General features: G+C 39.9%; 1 protein-coding gene across 1 annotated transcript in view; it reads right to left on the minus strand.

Moving 5' to 3' along the window:
- Nucleotides 1-17,463, minus strand: part of GABRA4 (gamma-aminobutyric acid type A receptor subunit alpha4) — a 49,391-nt gene extending 31,928 nt beyond the window's left edge. The window contains exons 1-7 of the mRNA XM_074866091.1: nt 17,280-17,463; nt 17,045-17,163; nt 7,708-7,775; nt 5,071-5,291; nt 4,886-4,968; nt 2,956-3,099; nt 1,429-1,581 (exon numbers count right to left, since the gene is read on the minus strand). Of these exons, the coding sequence (XP_074722192.1) occupies nt 1,429-1,581; nt 2,956-3,099; nt 4,886-4,968; nt 5,071-5,291; nt 7,708-7,775; nt 17,045-17,163; nt 17,280-17,362 (871 nt within the window). The 5' untranslated portion in view covers nt 17,363-17,463. The remainder of the gene's footprint in view (nt 1-1,428; nt 1,582-2,955; nt 3,100-4,885; nt 4,969-5,070; nt 5,292-7,707; nt 7,776-17,044; nt 17,164-17,279) is intronic.
- Nucleotides 17,464-18,344: the final 881 nt, after the last annotated feature.

An 18,344-nucleotide genomic window follows, 5' to 3' on the forward strand; every position in this document is an offset into this window, starting at 1 on the left:
TAGTCTCTTCTGACAGTTCCTCTAGAAAGCTGGTACCATAGCGGGTATTCTGGCTTCATTCCTATCTCTTGCCTGCAACATTTCTATCTTCTGTTAAGAAAACCTTTAGAACATAGGGTCCCTGTTGGAATTTATCAGAAAACTAAAAAGATACTTTTAGTCACTCCTTAAGCCACTTGCTTTCAAAGGTATTTTAGAGACTTATCTGTATCATAGTGGATGTCCAAACTTTATTATTATTTGTTTTCAGTTTCACATAGGGCTATAACAACACATATTACATCTATCACTATAATTTGTACATTTTCAATTATCACATTTTGTCTATGAATACAGATTCTACCTTTCCAGTTCATAGTAATATTCCCTTCAAAAAGTACCACTATTCAACATCACTGCAAAGGCATGTGAAGTGATATATTAGTTTGCCTAATGTAATGCCTGAATTCAGAGCTAGTGGGGTTCTTACTAGGTTTACAGTTTGCTTCTCCTATAACTAATCATTAACCTTGTCTAATTCATTATACTAAACACTGTTCTGACTCCACTTACATGTCTGAATGGGCTATCACGTAGAGACATTAATTCCTATCACTCTTGCCAGCATCTAGCTATCTATAGAAAGGCTTTTTGTAGAACATTCTCTTCCTGATTAGTCCTGCTTTAGACTACAGTACATTATAAAGTCAAGACATTGCTCTATAAAGACTGCTTTTAAAAATGTTTTTATCCTACTTCTTTGTTAGGAATCGTATTTCCACTTGATTTCTTACGCTTCGTCTTCCATAGAAGCTTTTTTTTTTCAGAGCTCACTGTAGCATCTCATTCAAGCTGTATTTTGCTAACGGCAATTTTAATATCTTGCAATCATTTTTCTTTTTGAATTCATTTTCATAATGGCAATGGCGGAAAGGAGAGAAGAGCTCTAAACACAAAATTACAGTACCAGGATCTAAGCCTTACTCATAGCAACCTTCCCCCGATGACACAGATATCTCATAAGAAGACATCTGTATATCTTGCACACTCCCAATCAAATTATTTTAAAAGTATTTTAGAAAGTGCGAGTTCAAGTAATTACACTACTGTCCACCGGAGAATAAAACTGGTCTGAATGTAGACTAAGGACTTGACTGTATTACTCATAGCTAGGTCTTTCCAATTTGCTCCCCCAAGTAGGTAGAATCCCCAGAGATGTACACCCATTTGCCACAAGCAACCATGACAACGTTCAGGTTATGTACTTCAAGTTTCTCTTCAGATCACAAGGATTCACATAAAAACATTCTTCATAGATTGATAGCAAAATTTAATCTGAATTTGCATTATTCCTTTGTTTCTGCACTAGAATGGAGACAGTATACCCCAATGCACTGGTGAAGGTCGTTAAAAGAGGAAGTACATGAAAAAGTGAAAAAAAATAATTACCAAACACAGTTCTAGCTGGAACAGATTCCTTATTTATCCAAAATGAAACTTGAGAAAGGATCACGGTCATAATGCATGGGATATAGGTCTGAATCATAAAATAACCCATTTTCCGTCTGAGGTGGAAGTAAACCGTCATAACAATATATTCACCTAGAAAAAAAAAAATAATTTTTCTGACTGTGCATAAAATTTGAGTTGAAGAATAACTGTTTCAAGCTATCAACTAAGATTGTTTAAGATGATGCTATTCAAATCACTTAATGTGTATAGAAAGATATGTTCCTTAGAGATAAGAATGAATGAAAGTTTTAAACAAAAAAACTTGGAAGTAGTAGGTCCTTAGAGTGCCATTCAGAAGCTGTTATCAAAAATACTATAAATGTAAAATGTAATCCACATGAGCCATACAGTATAAGCACGATTTTTAAAATTCTTTTGGCAGCTGTTGAAGAAAAGAATCCCAAGACACAAACAATCTATCTGCCATAGTATCCATAACATTGTGGTATCTAACTGCCAAATAAAACAGTATAACAATGATGCACATTAAGTGTTATGGAAGCATCTCAGCTTTTTACTAGGTTTATATGTCAGTACCACTATGACAATAAAACAAATGCAAAAATCATTAACAAGAATAAAAAATGCTGTCAGTTTATCTAAAATGTTATCATTCATATTAAAAAAAAAATTGCAGCCTTACCATAAACTGAATAAATTATCTAAATAAAGAACTACAGAAGGAGCATTTTAGGGACAGTAAGGGAATTCTGTTGTTAACTCATCATAATATGCTGAGAAGTAAATTTCTAGTGTATTTCAAAATGCTGTTTTATCTTTGAGAAAAATATCCATGGAGTAGTACCTCAAATGTATTTCCTTTATCTGTTTCATTTTGACCATCTCACAACACACAAACTTGCTGATGCTTAGAAAATGATTCCAAATTTTAAAAATATGCTTGTTTATCACTACACTGCTCATCAGTGATACTTCACTAATTTCGGATGCCTGTAGTTGCTATTTGCCTTATTTCTTAGAGCACAAATCAGCAGAAGTATCTATTGTGACTAATGCATTTGTGCCTATCCTTATCTGACTAGAGGGTTTTTATGGCTTTAATAACCCATTCTGTATGCTGTACTTCTATCCCGAGCTGTTTACACCACCAAACAAAGGAAGTCTTTTGCACATAATGCGGATACAGTGCTGAGAAATTACTTCCTCACCCAGGCATCCTCTTGACTCTTCAAACTGCATTTTAAGCAGTGATTAAATACTCATTTTGTCCCTTGGAGTAATGATCTCATTCTAGCTTTCTGAAAGACCGTCGCAATCTACTGTAATGAATCTGTAAATGTAAATCTGAAGGACAGAAACGTAATTCAGGTTTATGCTCTCAGCCCTTAATATATACCCTATGACATTCAGTAGAGTACCTTACAGGCAGGAAAGAAAAGAGCCTTGGGCAATGTTACAGGTTTAGTTTGACCTCAAGTTGATTTTTTCTGATGAGATTCCTACCTGTAATAGATTTAATGGTTTCAGTGGATACCGTATGCCCAAGCAGGTCATACTGAACTAAACTGGAAGACTCCTCAGGAACTTCCACTGACTTCTCGGGTCCTTTTGTCCAGGTATAAATCATTTCACTCTTTGGATAAGCATCTACAACAGAGCATCAGTTTGCATAAATAGGAAACTACTTCTCACACCTTACTAAGAGCCCAATCCAAACCTACTGAAACCGAACAGGAAGGTTCACACTAACAACTTTATAAGATACCCTTCATGTTAAGTTACCCCCAAAAGCCACCCTCAGAGGAGAATAAATAGCAGCTAAGGTTGTATGTCAAGTGTCACACACAAATTCACTTCATATTTGAATGTGAAGTCTAAACACGAGTTCTTTCTGGATCAGCCCTTACTGGGCATGCAAAGTTTATCTTTAAATTTTAGAAATTTCTATCTAAAATTTTATTGATAAAATAGACTAATGTATAAAAAAGAGCATGTATAAGGAGGATACATTTTGGAGACTGCACATTTCTTTACAGAAAAGAATGATTATACTAAAAACTATACTATACTAAATTATTTTAAACCTGTGTTTAAAGTATTTGCCTAAAAACGTAAAAACAGTAAACAGTAAAAAATTCACAATAACCCAAAAGTATGCACACCCAAAGAAACATTTTACATTTAATACAAAAGATATAAAACTTAGGACTAGCATTCAATCCCTACACAGCCCAAACTCCTGTTAAAATGAAATTAAATCAGTCTTGCATTTGAAATGGATACATCTTATTTCAAGTTTCACTGAGGAAAATATCAGATTAGTGTCAAGCACAATTTCTGCTGGCTGGTGATTCTGCCTGAAGAAATATGCCTGTGGAGAAGCCCCCACTATTGAAGCTCCCCTATTGTACAGCTGATACCAAAGCCAAATCTGGCAGCACCTGGTCTCCAGTCTCATCATAATGGGGGTGAAAAACCTGATCAGAACAGTGTCTTTAATATCCCACTTTTGGTTGACTACCCAGTTGTATAAGCTAAATTTATGCTGAGGAAAGACTATGAGGAGCTTCCAGCCATTTCTAACTTCAGAGTTCTGGGGTCAAGGAAAACAGATTAATGCCCAGCCACTGGCTACACTGGCATGGACAGCAGAGAAGTCAGTGACCAAGGAGGCTTAGAAGAGTTATAAGACAGTTAATGGGGTGGACCAACCATCCCCAGATGGTCTCAGAGGTCTCTCCTGTGGATTCAAATCAGGGAATCATAACTACCTCCCTCGATTGTTATACAGTATGTCCCAAAACATTCCTTCTAGCCAAAGTTTGGAGATTATCCAAAAATCTACGTCTGGCTTCAATGCAGAAAAGGAGAGTCACCTGCCCTAAGATTCCTCTCACCAGTCTAAAAATTATTTATCTAGTCTAAACTTGCCATGCAGACTCCCATTATAGGCCAGGAGATAGACAAATACAGCTAAAGACCAAATCTCTGCACATAACCTACCTATCTTAGGACATCAACGTGCCTCCACTAACTGTGGAAAAAGTCAAATAACCTGCTTCCCTGGTTGCCTTTTACCCGCCTGTTGTAAATTGAGATGGATCCCACCCTCTTTGTCTTCTCCAGAGAATCTCTCACTTCACTGAGTATGCAATTCCTCCCTAAGAACCAAGAAAAACTATGTATTTCAAGCAACTGTGTAGCCCGAATAGTGGGATTTAACATAATAGCTGAATCACTGCCTGCTTTTCAATTCTCTGCCTGGATTTAATTTTTGAGGCCCTAAATAAAATTCCCAAGGAATTTAACAGGAGTTTTGTCTGCATAAGGATTGTGTATCAAGACTAATATTCAGAAAGTTTAGTAATTGCTCAAAATCTACTTCTACAATTTAAATTCTGTAGTTACAAGAAATTTCATAATTGCAACTTACAACTCCCAAATTTGAGAGGACAAGCATGACCATCCATGGGAAAATCCACTAATCTCATGGGACACTCTGCACTTATTGTAAGCCTATAATGGAACAAATTAAATAGTCTCTGTTTGCCATTTTGTCTAGGCAGTATAACTTTTGCATACAGTAATTGTAAGAAGCCAAACAAACACATTGGATACCTCATCGTGTACAGGATGGTGCCATTTCTCATTATTCTGAAGAGTTTATTTGGGGCTGTCATATTATGTGCAACAGACTTTTTCCCATTCCTGAAGAAAGTGTCAGGGGTCCACACCTTTGAAACCATCAAGTTGTTAAGTCTTAAAATTTCAATAGGGCCATCATATTTTAATCTTTTGTCTACCCATGTCTGACGGAAGAAGACATCCATTGTATATTCCTGTATTAAATTGCAGAAAAACAAAGATCATATTTGCATGTGTGTTTCCTGTAAAAAAAAGAAATCCCTCAGGAGCAAAGATATCAGTAGTAAAGAAAATACTAAGTCCACTACACAAACATATTTCCACCAATTAAATTGTGTTGTGTACTTCTTAATAGCTTAATTTCCCACATTAGTCATATCAATAAATCGCTACACATATTTAATCATTAAGGAATAATTAATCTAATTAGGTTGCAGGAAGCAGGCAACTAAATTAGTAGTCAAGCATGCAACTGGAAACAAAATGATCTCTGACAATAAGTGTCAACAGATTTTTAAAGAAAAGATATCTATGGATTTTCTGCTGCTGGCTAAATTAAAAATACCAGGACAATTACTTCCACTTCCAAAGTTAGAAAAGAAAATTTAATTTCAACTCATGGAAAGTAAGCTTTTAACTGAGAAAAACTAAATATTTCCTTTGCCATGCCACAAAACATGGGTAATAAATTATATACAGACTTGCACATATACACATTTGTTTTTAACTACGTAACTATCCCATTACAAGAGCCATTCAGATGCTCCAAAGAAAACATGCAAACAACAACTGCAGAACTGCAGACACAGGCACATCATGAGAAATCCTAAGTGAATAAATGGACAAATGAACGCATTTCTCATCTTGGGAAGTAAAGCATTTCACAAAAACAGCATCATGTGGCACTGAAAAATGTAACACACAAAACTTTGAGTCCTTTCTAACCTACAGTTGTGATTTTGTTGTCAAGCCAGTGTTTTCTGACTTTATTTCAAACTCTTCTGCATAACGTTACCATTGAAACTACTTGTATAACCATATCAATTCTCACTGGCAAGGAGGCATGCCTACTAGAGTAATGCACCTTAGAATTACATCTGTCTTTTCCATGGCTCCATCCTCCACTGTGGTTTATAGTTAATCTATGAAAAGTCTCTTTTCTTGCTGGTGATGTCATAGCTCATAAGTAGCAGTTTCCGTTATTAGCTTCTACGTGACAGATTTTCTATACAAGATTTCAACTGTTTTCATTACGCTGAGTACCAAAGTAGTTTGTCTAAACAGACCTTCTGATCATGCCCTGTACTGAGACTGTATCACACTTTGCTGTTTCAGTGAGTTTTATGAGTGAAGCCACATTCAGATTACATTGGGTTACTAATAGATACATTAACTAAAAATTATTCCAAAACCAATTCCTGGATCCCCGAATAGCCTCCTAATTAATCCCTAATGATGAAAGGGGAAACATCTGCTGTAAACTCTCCTTTTGCCAGTTTCTTACCTACCTTCAGTCCATGTTCTCACTCCTGCCTTCTCCAATATAACTAATAATTTCCCATGTGGCATCGTGTCAAATGCTTCAGTGAAACCTGAGAGATGGCACGCAGCCCTCATTTCAGATTTGAGGCACACGTTACTAGATTTCCTTGTGACCAGAGTCTTGTACCCCTTGTCACACTGAACAGCATCATACTGTACATGGCAACCACTGAAGGGATAAGATGCATTTCGATGTGAGACTGCTCTCACGAACGTAGCCCTTCAAAAAATATCTTGCTATCACGTACCCTTCCACATGATAGAACCAAATCAGGTGCACTACAAAGTACATGACAGCACTGTATGGGAAGAAAGCTACTACCCTGAAACTGCCCTTCCCTTAAAGAAATTTAGTTCAGCAAATATGGCTGGGTTACTCCCATGGGATTTCTTGGATTTTTTTATAAAAAGATAAACGATTGTATGATTCAAGGGTATACCACTGGATTATAGAAGTTGATGAGAGTTTTGCTGGATTTGACCTCAAGTGAATGCAGATGCTGTTCAGGCACAAGTAACAGTACGTGCAAATGTAACGTTTCTCTTCTGTGACTATTTCATGCATGTCACTTTGACATTCAGTTTCTGCAGACACTTATGAAAACTCCTATCAGTCAAACATTTGCTGAAAGTGATGCTAAAAGGGGCACAAAGATCAGCAAAGGACATTCATCTGAAATGGAAACATCAACAAGTATTTGTGAAATGATGTCATTATTATTCACCTGAGAATAACACAAGTTTCAGAAAGGAAAAGCAATTTCAAAGATATTACACATTTGCCCCACAGTAGACTTAGATGCTCCCTGCAAGGCCTGATTCTGCCTCTACACCATGAAAGTCTGTTTTAAATCCTATGAAGTGAATTCTTTAAGCCAGCCAAAAACCAGTGAAAGTGTGACCAGAATCAGGCCTGATGTATCTAATTATAACCTGTAAATTAAGCTGTTACTAATCTTGCCTACTTTGCATGATTGACAGAACAGTACAGATGAAGCATCCACTCCTTACTGCAGTTAATGGTTTCTCAGAACCAGGAAATGGCATTTTAATCCCAGAAATACATACCATTTCTACATCAGAAACTGGTCCAAAACTGGTGACATATATATCTGTTTTGACTTCAGTAACAGGACCTAATGTATGAAAAGGAAGTGAGCAAGAAAATTTGAATTTTGCAGGTCAACAATTCCCATAAATGATCCTGGTGTGTGAACAGTTATCTCTCTGAGGGTTCTGTGGACGAGCAAGAGCAAAATGCAAACACAGGTCATTTCAGATAAGTCTCTAATAACAAGTACTGCTCAATTACCTTTACCATGTAAGTAAATCAAAAGCAGCATTTCCATGCAAATCCCCATTTAGAAAATCAATGTTGACTCAACGGGTAAGAAAACAGATGTCAAAAAATTAAAAGGCTCACCAAAAACATCATTCTAATTAACACCAAGCACTGAATTCAGGAAATCCACATTCCCCAAGGCATTTATTACTAACATTTGGTTCTACTAGTAATAACTGGACGACAGATATTAGCACGACAGATATTAGCATGCCATGCACTGGGCAATTTAGTACTGCAGGATCAAGAACTGCATCCATACCCTGAGATGTACTTCAGTGCTTTAATACTAACAATCAAAATAAAAGTTGGATATCCAAGCATTTTTCAGGGTCTGAACCTAGGTCCACATGCTACCACAAAGCCTGGCTTGAAAAAACTAGTGATACTTTAGACACTTAAAAACAGTGCACTGACCAGAGGTCTTGCGCTCTCACAGCTGGGTGCAGCATAGCAACCATCAGAGAAAGCAGTTTCATTTTAACATGTAATTTCTTTTACTACAGGACAAAACACCTTGACATTTCAGATGGGCATTCACTCTACAGTACACGCTACAGTTCCCCTTAAGCCAAAGAACACAGCTACCAACTAATTTCATTGGGATTTAGGTCTGTTCCCAATGTAAAAGGCTAGAAAGCTGCTAATCATTACCAGTTATTACGATGATTCTGTGATCAAAGCATTAGCTAATGGTTTAACTCGGGTAATTAACTTGCATCATAAATTTTAAAAAAAAACCAAACAATCTACTGATGGGTCTTACCAAACAGTATCCATTTGAAAAAACATATGGTCTACAAATTCACAACCACAGTTTCTAAACTCCTATAACTTGTCTTTCTAAAGAGGGTAAGTGGCTTGAGTCTGTTAATTCAGGCTTTATCATAGTATTTGCAATCTAAAAATGAAAGGAGGAAAGACTTAAGATTGTTAGCAGCAGAAGAATATGTCCCTCTTGGAAGGAAAAAAAAAAATTAAAAATCATTGTTCACAGATGTCACTTTGAAACAAATGTTGAAAGGAGAACAAGAAACAAGCAACTGGAAAACAGGAAACCTGTACTTCTTGCACCTAGAACAAGTGTCAAACTGTGAACAAAAAGTAAAACAAAACCATGTAAAATTATTTCACTAAACCATTTGCAAGTTATGTAGAGAACACCTAAGAATTTTTTAGCTAAATGTCAAAAAAACTACTTTACTGGAAAGACATTTTTCAACATAAAATCTAAAGAAAATTCACCCTACAACAGTTGGTAACTCAGCGGTCCCTGGAAAGTTGGATAATTCGGCGTATCTGTCTTGAAGAGGTTTTCAGAAGAAACTCCCAAGTTCCAGATAACATGCTTTCATACCATGCTGTTTGTTTTGCAATGGGTTGCTCTCTAAACAGGTCAAATGGAAGCTGCTCCCCTTTCTACAAATCACGAAGTGTTCTAAATTAGGTCAGGGAAATCCGCAAGTGGTTAGACCACTCATTCTACTGACACCATAGTCCAAAGACATTTCCTGAATATAATTCTTTCTTGAGAGCAGAAGAGCTCCAGGAGATTGAAAAAACTCATACCAGAGCTGCCAAGATACTGGAAGACATTTATCTGAAGTGTTAGAAAATAGGAAAGAAAAGCCCAATCACACTTGTGCATAGAAATAGAAGAGATACAATTGTATCTGACCTCCCATAATCTCAAGACTTTAATTTATCTAGGCTTGGTTTAAATATATAAATATTTATTTCACCTGAATTTGAAATGTTTCTGAAATCAAAGTTCTACAGAAATGAACAAGTCATTTTCCCATGTAGCTCTAATAAGAAAATGCAGGAATCAGTCTCCATTACTCAGTAATAAGGGAATATTGAGTATTGTACTCAGTTCCTGAATCCCTTTCAGGATTTATTTGTTAGTTCTAAGAAACCAAATAGGAATATTCCTCAAAAAAACCCAAACCTTTAACTGCTTTCCTCTGGCAGTACCTTCTTTTCTTTAGCTCACAGAACACTGTAATTTTATAATCATATCAAATTGAGCAAAGGGACAGATTTTTCCCACAGGCATGAGCTGCTTCCCCTCAGGCACTGATTTCTTGTGTTCTATTAAATGATTACAGCTTCATGGGCAATAAGCATTCAGATGCTTTTTGCAAGTTTATTTTTTTGGGCATTTCTCAAAAAGAAGGGGAGAGCCAAGACCCAGAGGCTAATCTCCAAATCAGCAAACCTATGCCTTAATGCTATTAAAAATCCTATAGCAGCAACGCAGGACCAAAACTTTGCTTGAGTTCACTCTTTGGTAACTGCTATTCTGCTCTCAGACCTTTATTTAATAGTAGGACCCATGAGAAAGAAGGAAGCAGGAACTTTCAGACAATAATGAAGCCACAAAATAAGGTTGAAACTAAAGTTTACTTTTGGTTGCTTGCCCAACACGATGGCAGCACAGTGACAAAACAAATGTTAAAATTGCATTTTAGGCCACTAGAAAATGGCAGATGAATGACGATATAGAAATATTTCAGTTATCCAGCTAGTACTGACATGCAAATCCTTGCTTTGCATCCAAAGCCTTGGCCAAACAGTAAAATGTTTGGTAGGAGTGAAGACAGCAGCAAGACACAGCGAAGCCGATTATCTCCTTAATGCTTGTTCTCCAATTGCAGCCCTGTCGTGCTCCACGTCTTCCACCTACATTGTCAGTTCACAACTGTTAAGGCCAAATCTTGGGTTTTCTAGCACATCCCAGTACTTAATGCCAACCCAGAGGTATCTATAGCGACACCAAAACCTATCCCTTATTCTTCTTGATCTAGAAGAAAACATAACTCCAGTTGGTAACAATAGCAGGGCTACAAATAGTGAGTCATGCTTCTTTTTTAAAAAAAAACACTATTATTAATCGTGGGAATTCCTGTCAACGAGGAGGTGATCTGTAGTCACCTAACCTACTTTTATTGGTGATTTAAGCAGCCCTCCAAAATGAACGTGTTGCACCACTTAATCAACTCAGGCTCTGCAAGCAGAAGATTCTATTAGAATCCTTAATGCTCTATTACTGAAAATAAAATGCAGCAAGTTGTAAGAAGGCCAATTAACTTTAAATATGACCATTTGGGCTTATCCCTCAATGGATGTTCAGAAAGCATCTATCCACCATAAATCTTGAGAAATGTTGAAGAACTATTTATAACATACTGGTGTGTATTTTTATGTCAATGAAATAGGAGAGTCCTACACACTGCAGTGGGAACAGTTAAGTCTGAATCACTGCTTGCAAGATAATATACTTTAAAGAAGCTCAGGCAGGATTAAAAGCAACCCCTGCAAAAGCCAGAATAGTTCAGTGTTAGATAGAGATGTTGCATGTGGGCTGAAGAAGCGATGCCAGGCCCTAACCCTGTGAAGAGGAACATAAGACAGCTCTCCCATGCATTTTATGCCAACATATGGGTTGAACTGCAGCAGAGCTCCCAGTGAAAGACTTTGGGCTCCATTATCGCGGCGTCTCCATAGGCAACTGTCACTGCAGAGATTTCTACTGTATGTAAACAGTCAAATCCTGCACAGGCTTTCTGTATAGTGCAAATTTTGCCATCAAGAGTCACGCAACCCACGGGGAACATTAGCAAACAAGTCTGTACAAAGGTTTCAGCGTACAAGGTACAATTTAAATGCTAAGTGCAGTTATTGCTGCTATTATGAGATCATTCCCAGGACACATAAACTACTTGAAATTATATTACATCAGTTCCTACAGTTACATCTAGAAAAAAAAAATAGTTGCTACAGATTTTTTTTTTTTTTAAATATAACTACATGTGAAAGATTTGGTGCTTTCTCTTTCCAAATTCCTGCTGCCTGAATAGGGTTGGTATCTTTTAAGTGAAGGAACAAAAAAAAAAAAGCCATCATATGAAGCATGTTCTCATTTCATTCTATCAGAAAGAACAGCTGAGGACACCTGCTATATGTTAAGATTTCTGCTAGGAAGCCCGAAAAACTAGGTAGGGCATTGTAAAAAAAATTAACGTGGAATTCAAACATGCGGGCTACATTCTCTACCAAAAGACAAATACAACAAATGCAGCAGCACACAATAACCTTTGTCTCTACATATGCTCATCCATCAGCATGTCTGAACCCTGAAAAGGGAAAAACATACCTCCAGAAATGAGACTACTGTTTCTTTGCCTGTTCATCAGCAGATAATCTCTGCTGCTACAGCCAACAAGCTTGATACTGGTGCCAGTTTTCATGATGTGGACACCTGTCTACTAAGAACTGGACTAAGAATATCAGCTAATTTTATACAGGTCACTGAACAACAGACAGATGGTAATGACTTCAAGCATTACTAACCTGGGCCAAATTCAAATCAGTCAACTACAGGTATCTAACACCATATCCTGTTAAGCCTTTGAGTCATCTATTCTCACCAGCTGAGGAAGACTGGACAACTGCCTGAAAAAACCCAATTAGTTTCACTTTACAATGCTTGCTTCAAGTCCATTTCAATCTAAAAAATAAAAATAAATTACAATATTCATTATGCTGAGCAATGGAACCCTGAAGGTATGCATGAGCTCCTAATAAGAGCAGATAATCACGTAGATATTTTTATTTTCTCCAAAACCAGAAAATTGTCTTTGCTTTTCAAATTTATTCTGTGTTTATTTTCTGAGTAAAGTCACTCCTCCTGCACTGACAGGAAATGAAACTCTGCAGAAATGCTGTTCATCAGCTGAACATTACACAGCCTAGAAGGGGCAGAGAAGCCCTCTCCTAGCCTTCTTAGGGGAGACAATAGCTAGCATATATAATACAACCAAGTACTCGGCTGCACTTTCACAGGTATGAGATGATGAGAAAGAATATTAAAAGAGGAAGAAAGGAAAAAGGAAAATGAATGAACACAGTCCTGTTCCTTCTACTCATGAGCCAGAGTACATGGCAACTTCCAAACAGAAAACCACAGAGCTATCACCATTTCACTAGCTGACAGTAAGACAGCTCATGCCAGACTCTGCCTCACACAAACAGAACCCAAAAAGAGAGCTCACTCCAGCTTTCGCTGACTGATGGGCAGCCACACTGTGAGCCAGTAAAATGCTGTGGGAGATAATGTCAGCTTGTTTAGAGCTAACGTCAGCAGGTTTCGAAGTCAACCTAAGAGCCTTGGGCAGGAGGCAAGTGACATAGCACCTTCTTTCTTTGGTCTGGCCATACAATTGGCCATTAAAAGGAAGACACCAGGGATGAGATGTTCTCTAAAAGCCACAATTCATTAAAATTAGCAGACACATGGCAGCACACGGTGATGCTGCTCTCGCCAGCTTCAGTCCCTCCATTCCTTCTTGCTTCCCTGAGTGCAGGCTTAAGCGTGGTGAGTTACTGTATCATGAAAGTTTCAAAGACACCATTACATTTTTTAAAGTTACAATCCAATACAGATTTGAACAGATCTTGCAGGCCCTTAGTTACGTCAAGAGTTTCTCGGGTAGTCTGAAACCATCCAAATGTTTAAAATGGCAAATCAGACCCAGGCCTTTAACTTCAAGTGAATAATGCTCCTTTCAAGAAGTCTCTGGACTTCTACTGTCACTTTGAAACTAATCGCAAGTAGAAAGGTCACAAGGGGATTTTCAGAGAAAATCCAGCTTTTGTAGCTTTCTATAGTTTTCTTTTGTGTCATAGACAAAATTTTTAAAAGCACATGAAAACTGGAGTCAGGGTATAACTAGAAATTCTTTTGCTTCAAAGTTTTACAGCTGAATCAAAATAGCACTGTGGTAATACTCTTCAAGTTTTCCAGCAGATAATGCTTTTAATTAATCACACTACAAGTGGCTTATGTATACAACCTGTTCTTATAGAGTGGTTTTGACCAGGAAACCCACATGCATTACAAATTGCATTCTGAAATTCAGGATAATGATATAATGGAGCAAACAGTGTAGGGAATGGAATTGACTTGAATTCTACCACACTATTTTCAAACATCATAAGCATTACTTTATTCACTAGTCTCTAAATACCTTCCCTCTACTGAAATTCAAAACTCTCATGCATTTAAAGTCTTCCTGACAGCACTTGGGTATTGATTTTTATTCTTTCTTATACCAAACTGCCCATTCTGCTTTGTTCCATTAGATTTCTAGGAGAAATCCCTTTGCTTCTCTCTTGCTTCTTTAGATTCCCTCACACACACACCCCCAACTTAATGGGAACTTTAATAACCTTTTTCATAAACCCTTCTGGGTTTTTTTATTAGACTAACAAACCTTAACAGTGCTTAGTGACAGTAACTTTTTAGGTTCTTTTTAATCCATTTAATAAAGTGAGTTTGTAATCCAAGGTATCGATCCAATGACACGGGGAACTACTTCTTTTAGCTCTCAACATACGCTATGCTTCTGTAGAAGAAGTACCAAGACAAGCTTTGACATACTCTGCTGAGGTTCAAAACCCTCCTGAGAGACCATTTCCACATCTGTAAGCATACTCAGGCAATTTAACTTCTCCTCCATAACTACCAAAAATTACGCTAATTAATGATAGCATGGATAATTTGGATCCAGTTTTAGGAAATCTCCAAAATCTAATGTTTTCTACTTCGCTCTGCATGCAAAAAATCTTCATGAATTGTTATTTGTGGCAACTCTGGAAGACGCCAGCAAAATTCAGAACTTGGCTACCTCCCCAAGTCTGATTTTAAACATCATTTGCACCAGAATTAGAAAGGTTTTCATTAATCTGAAGTTTAAAATCAGCATCAGTCAGACCTCTATGCGGCCTTTTGTTCTTAAAATAAAACCTTCATTTCATTGCAAGTCACGTGAAAACTAGATGGTGAATCAGCTTCAAGAATAAAACAAAAATAAATATTCTGCTATTCATCAGAAAGTGATGTAGCTTTAACATTACCAAAACGTACTATACTTTCCATCTCTAAATACTCCCATCCCCTCTGACATTTTGTCTGTTGTGCTATAAAACTAGTGAGTGACCCGCTTTTAAATTGCAAGTCCCATTTGTCATAAAGATTTATCAGAAAAAAAAAAAAAAAAGCTGAAAATATAGGGAAAACTTGATTTGGATAGTGTATATTTTAATAACTAATCCACAGTTAGTACTCTGAGTTATGTCAAAAAGTCAAAACTGCCCAATTCCAGAAATTTCTTGTGTTGGTTTGGGTTTCTTGTTTTTTTTTTAAGTTGTTCTTGTCAAATCAGGTGAAGATAACTTTTGCTGTAAGGAGCTAGGGAGGCAGGCATCATTTTAAAACATAAAGCATTTTTTCCCCCCATGTTTTACTCAGAAGTTCAAAACTCAAAGATGAATGAGTGGTTTAGATGTTACAAGGAAAGAAGAAGCAAGAAGCAATATAATATCCATCTTGTCAAATATTCACCCAGAAGTGTTTTGCCCAGGCTGAAATCTGGGAGTTTTTTCCTCCCTCTATCATTTACTTCAATATTGCCATTATGAAAGTTCAAGAAGATACAATGAACTTTTTCTCCTTGATAGCATTTTGCTGAAAGTCTGGAGCACTTACTGGGGAAAAAGATCTACTCTTGCAAAATATCCTGCAAAGGACAACTGTATTAAAATAAAAATTGACATAAACTGTATGTCATATTACATATTTAGTAGTTGTTTAATTTTGGAAATCTGATAATGCTCATAAAGCATCTTTGCTAGATGACTAATTAGTTGGCATTCAACCTAAAATGATGCCAAACATAGTACATCTCTTGTACACGTGCAGAAGTGTCTGTAACCTCTCTGCTGAAACTAAACTGCAAAAGGCTACTGGTTCCCAATAATTCCTCTGGGTGGTAATAAATTTAGCTTCCTTCTCACTTAATGTGTAAGCTAACTTACAGAAGGCCTCATTTATTCCATACACTCAAAATAATAAAGGAGTGATCAACAATGCCCGGTGTTGTCCTTTAACAATCACGATCATGCATGTGAGCACTGTACATGGCATGCGGGGAATGTGCTGGCACACATGTCAGCGTAGACAGATCACGTGTTTGAAGAAGGTACTTTCAGAAGAGGAAGAAAGTATTTCGCAACATAAACCTACGCAAGGATCTCATTCAATCCTGTATAGGAAGCAGCCTATAAAACGCTCATTACAGCTTTGTGCGTCATAAGAAGGGCTGTAGCATTTCTTTTTAAATCTTTTTTTTTTTTTTACTTTCAGATCCGTATTTTTAATATCTTCATTCCAGATTACAAAATAAACTTTTATTTTGTCTGGATCCTAACGATTTTTGGTTCTAAGTCCCTACACAGTAACATCAAAACCAATAAAGAACAGAAAGTCTGGCTGCTTCTTCAGCAGCACAAAACTGCATCTTAACAGCCTGAGGCACGAAAGGGGCACAAAACCCCCACACGTGAAGGCAAATTCGAGACTCCTCCACTTCTATTTCCTATACAGCAATTAAGTCTACTACTTCTAAATCAAAGCTGGAATTCGAGCAACTGTGATAAAGAACTGGTGTGCTCAAGCACCCGAGCTCTGGTTTTCCCCAACTAGTGGAACAGAACCCATCAAAGCCCTGACCTCTTAGGCTGCTAAAAGCACGCTTGTTTCTCTAAGGACCCTATCCGTAGCACTTAGAGGTCAAAACCTGCCAAGAACCAGAAGAATTTGGATGTTAGACAGGTCCCTCCATCCTCATCGAGCCAACGCACACCAGCTTCAGGGCTTTTTCTGGTTTGGTTTTTTTTTTTTTTTTCCCAGCGCAATAGCAGCACCCGAGCCCAGGGTGTGGGCAGAGCAGCGAAGCGGGGGCTGAGCCCGGGACCGCCCCAGCGGGGCCCCCGCGGCCGGGGTTGCTCAGCCCCCCCGGGGCTTGCGGGGCCAGGCGCTGCCTCGCTGCCGGCCCTCCCCTCCCCGGAGGGCTCGGACCCCGGGGCGGGGAGCTGGGGGAGACACACACGTTTTCGGTCAGTAACGAGTCGGTAGGAGCGGCGAGCGCTGCGCCCCCCGCCCGTGCCCGGCGCCCCCCCATCTCCCCCCCCCACGCCGGCACCACGCCGCCACCGTACCCCCGAATCCCGGTCGCAGCCGGTTGTCATAGCCATCCAGGAGGCTGTTCAGGATGCTGGTGAAATTCTCCGGCCACAATTTCTCCTCTTTTTTGCTCTGCCCGGGCGGCCCGGTGAGACTACGAGACAAAGGGGGAACGGGTGAGCGGAGCCGCCGGGACCCCGCGGGGGCAGCGGCACCGGCACTGGGACCGGCCGCCCCAGGCCCCCCGCCGCCGCCGCCGGGGGTACTCACCACGTCGCCAGGCACAGGCAGTGCAGGAGGGCGATGGAGAGACCCGAGGACATGGCGATGGCTGGCTCCTTGGCAGAAACCATCTTTGCATGCCATACTTCACGCCTGGACACGTTAAACGCCTTGTCCGGGGCGGGGAGGGGGACGCGGGGCCCGGCGGGGGTGCGGCGGCGGCGGCAGCCCCCGGCGGCCCTACATGCGCGGCGCCCCGGTTGCCAGGCGCCCGGCACGGGCGGAGGAGAGGCGAGTTTCCCCGCACCGTTAACTCTCTCGGGGCAACAGGCGCCGGTGCCCGGCGCTCCCCCCCGCTCCCACCTCCGCCCCGCCCCGCCCGCGGCCCCGCGCTCCGCCCCGCTCTCCCCTCCCGGCCGCCCCGTGGCAGAGGGCGGCCGCCACGGCCGCAGCCCGTTCCGGGCGGCCGCCGGGGCGCGAAACCCGCCGGGCCGCTGCCTGCCGGCTGGCCGGGGCGCGGGGCGAGGCGGGGCGCTGGGGCGGGAGGGTGCCGGTGCAGGGAAGGTGCCTGAGGGCGCCGTGGTGGTGACCGCGGCGGCGAAGCCCTCCTTCGTCCCGATCAGCTCTGCTCCCCGAGGGGGGAACAAAACCAAGAGCCGGGCGGGCGAGGGGGAAACGAGTAATTCCCCAGCGAGGAGGGGTTGGGAGCGGGGGGGTCCCTCCGCCCCGGTGTAAGAGGAGCGGGGGGTAGAGGAGGGGGAAGAGAGCTTCAAGGTTAAAACGGAGCGCACACAAAACGGACGGGAGCGAGTGAGTTATCCCGGGTTTCTAAAAAGCAAAAACACCAGAATAAGGGAATGGTTTTGCATTATATTTTTTTTTTCCCCTTTTCATTCCTATAATTAGGAAACAAGATTTCGTGACCCAAATAATTTCCATTATGCAAGGTCCAAAGGATTCTGTAACAATTACAGTCAAATCCACTCACAAGTGTTGCTAGTCTGCCACAAGCTATTGGGATGGTTGGGTGGAGAAGGGAAGAGGGGGGTGTCCCACGCACAATAGGTAATAAACGACTTGTTCTGAGCAAGTGTGCTGCAGGGACAGTTGTTT

This window comes from Strix uralensis, chromosome 4, assembly GCF_047716275.1.
Source record: "Strix uralensis isolate ZFMK-TIS-50842 chromosome 4, bStrUra1, whole genome shotgun sequence".
NCBI lineage: Eukaryota > Metazoa > Chordata > Aves > Strigiformes > Strigidae > Strix > Strix uralensis.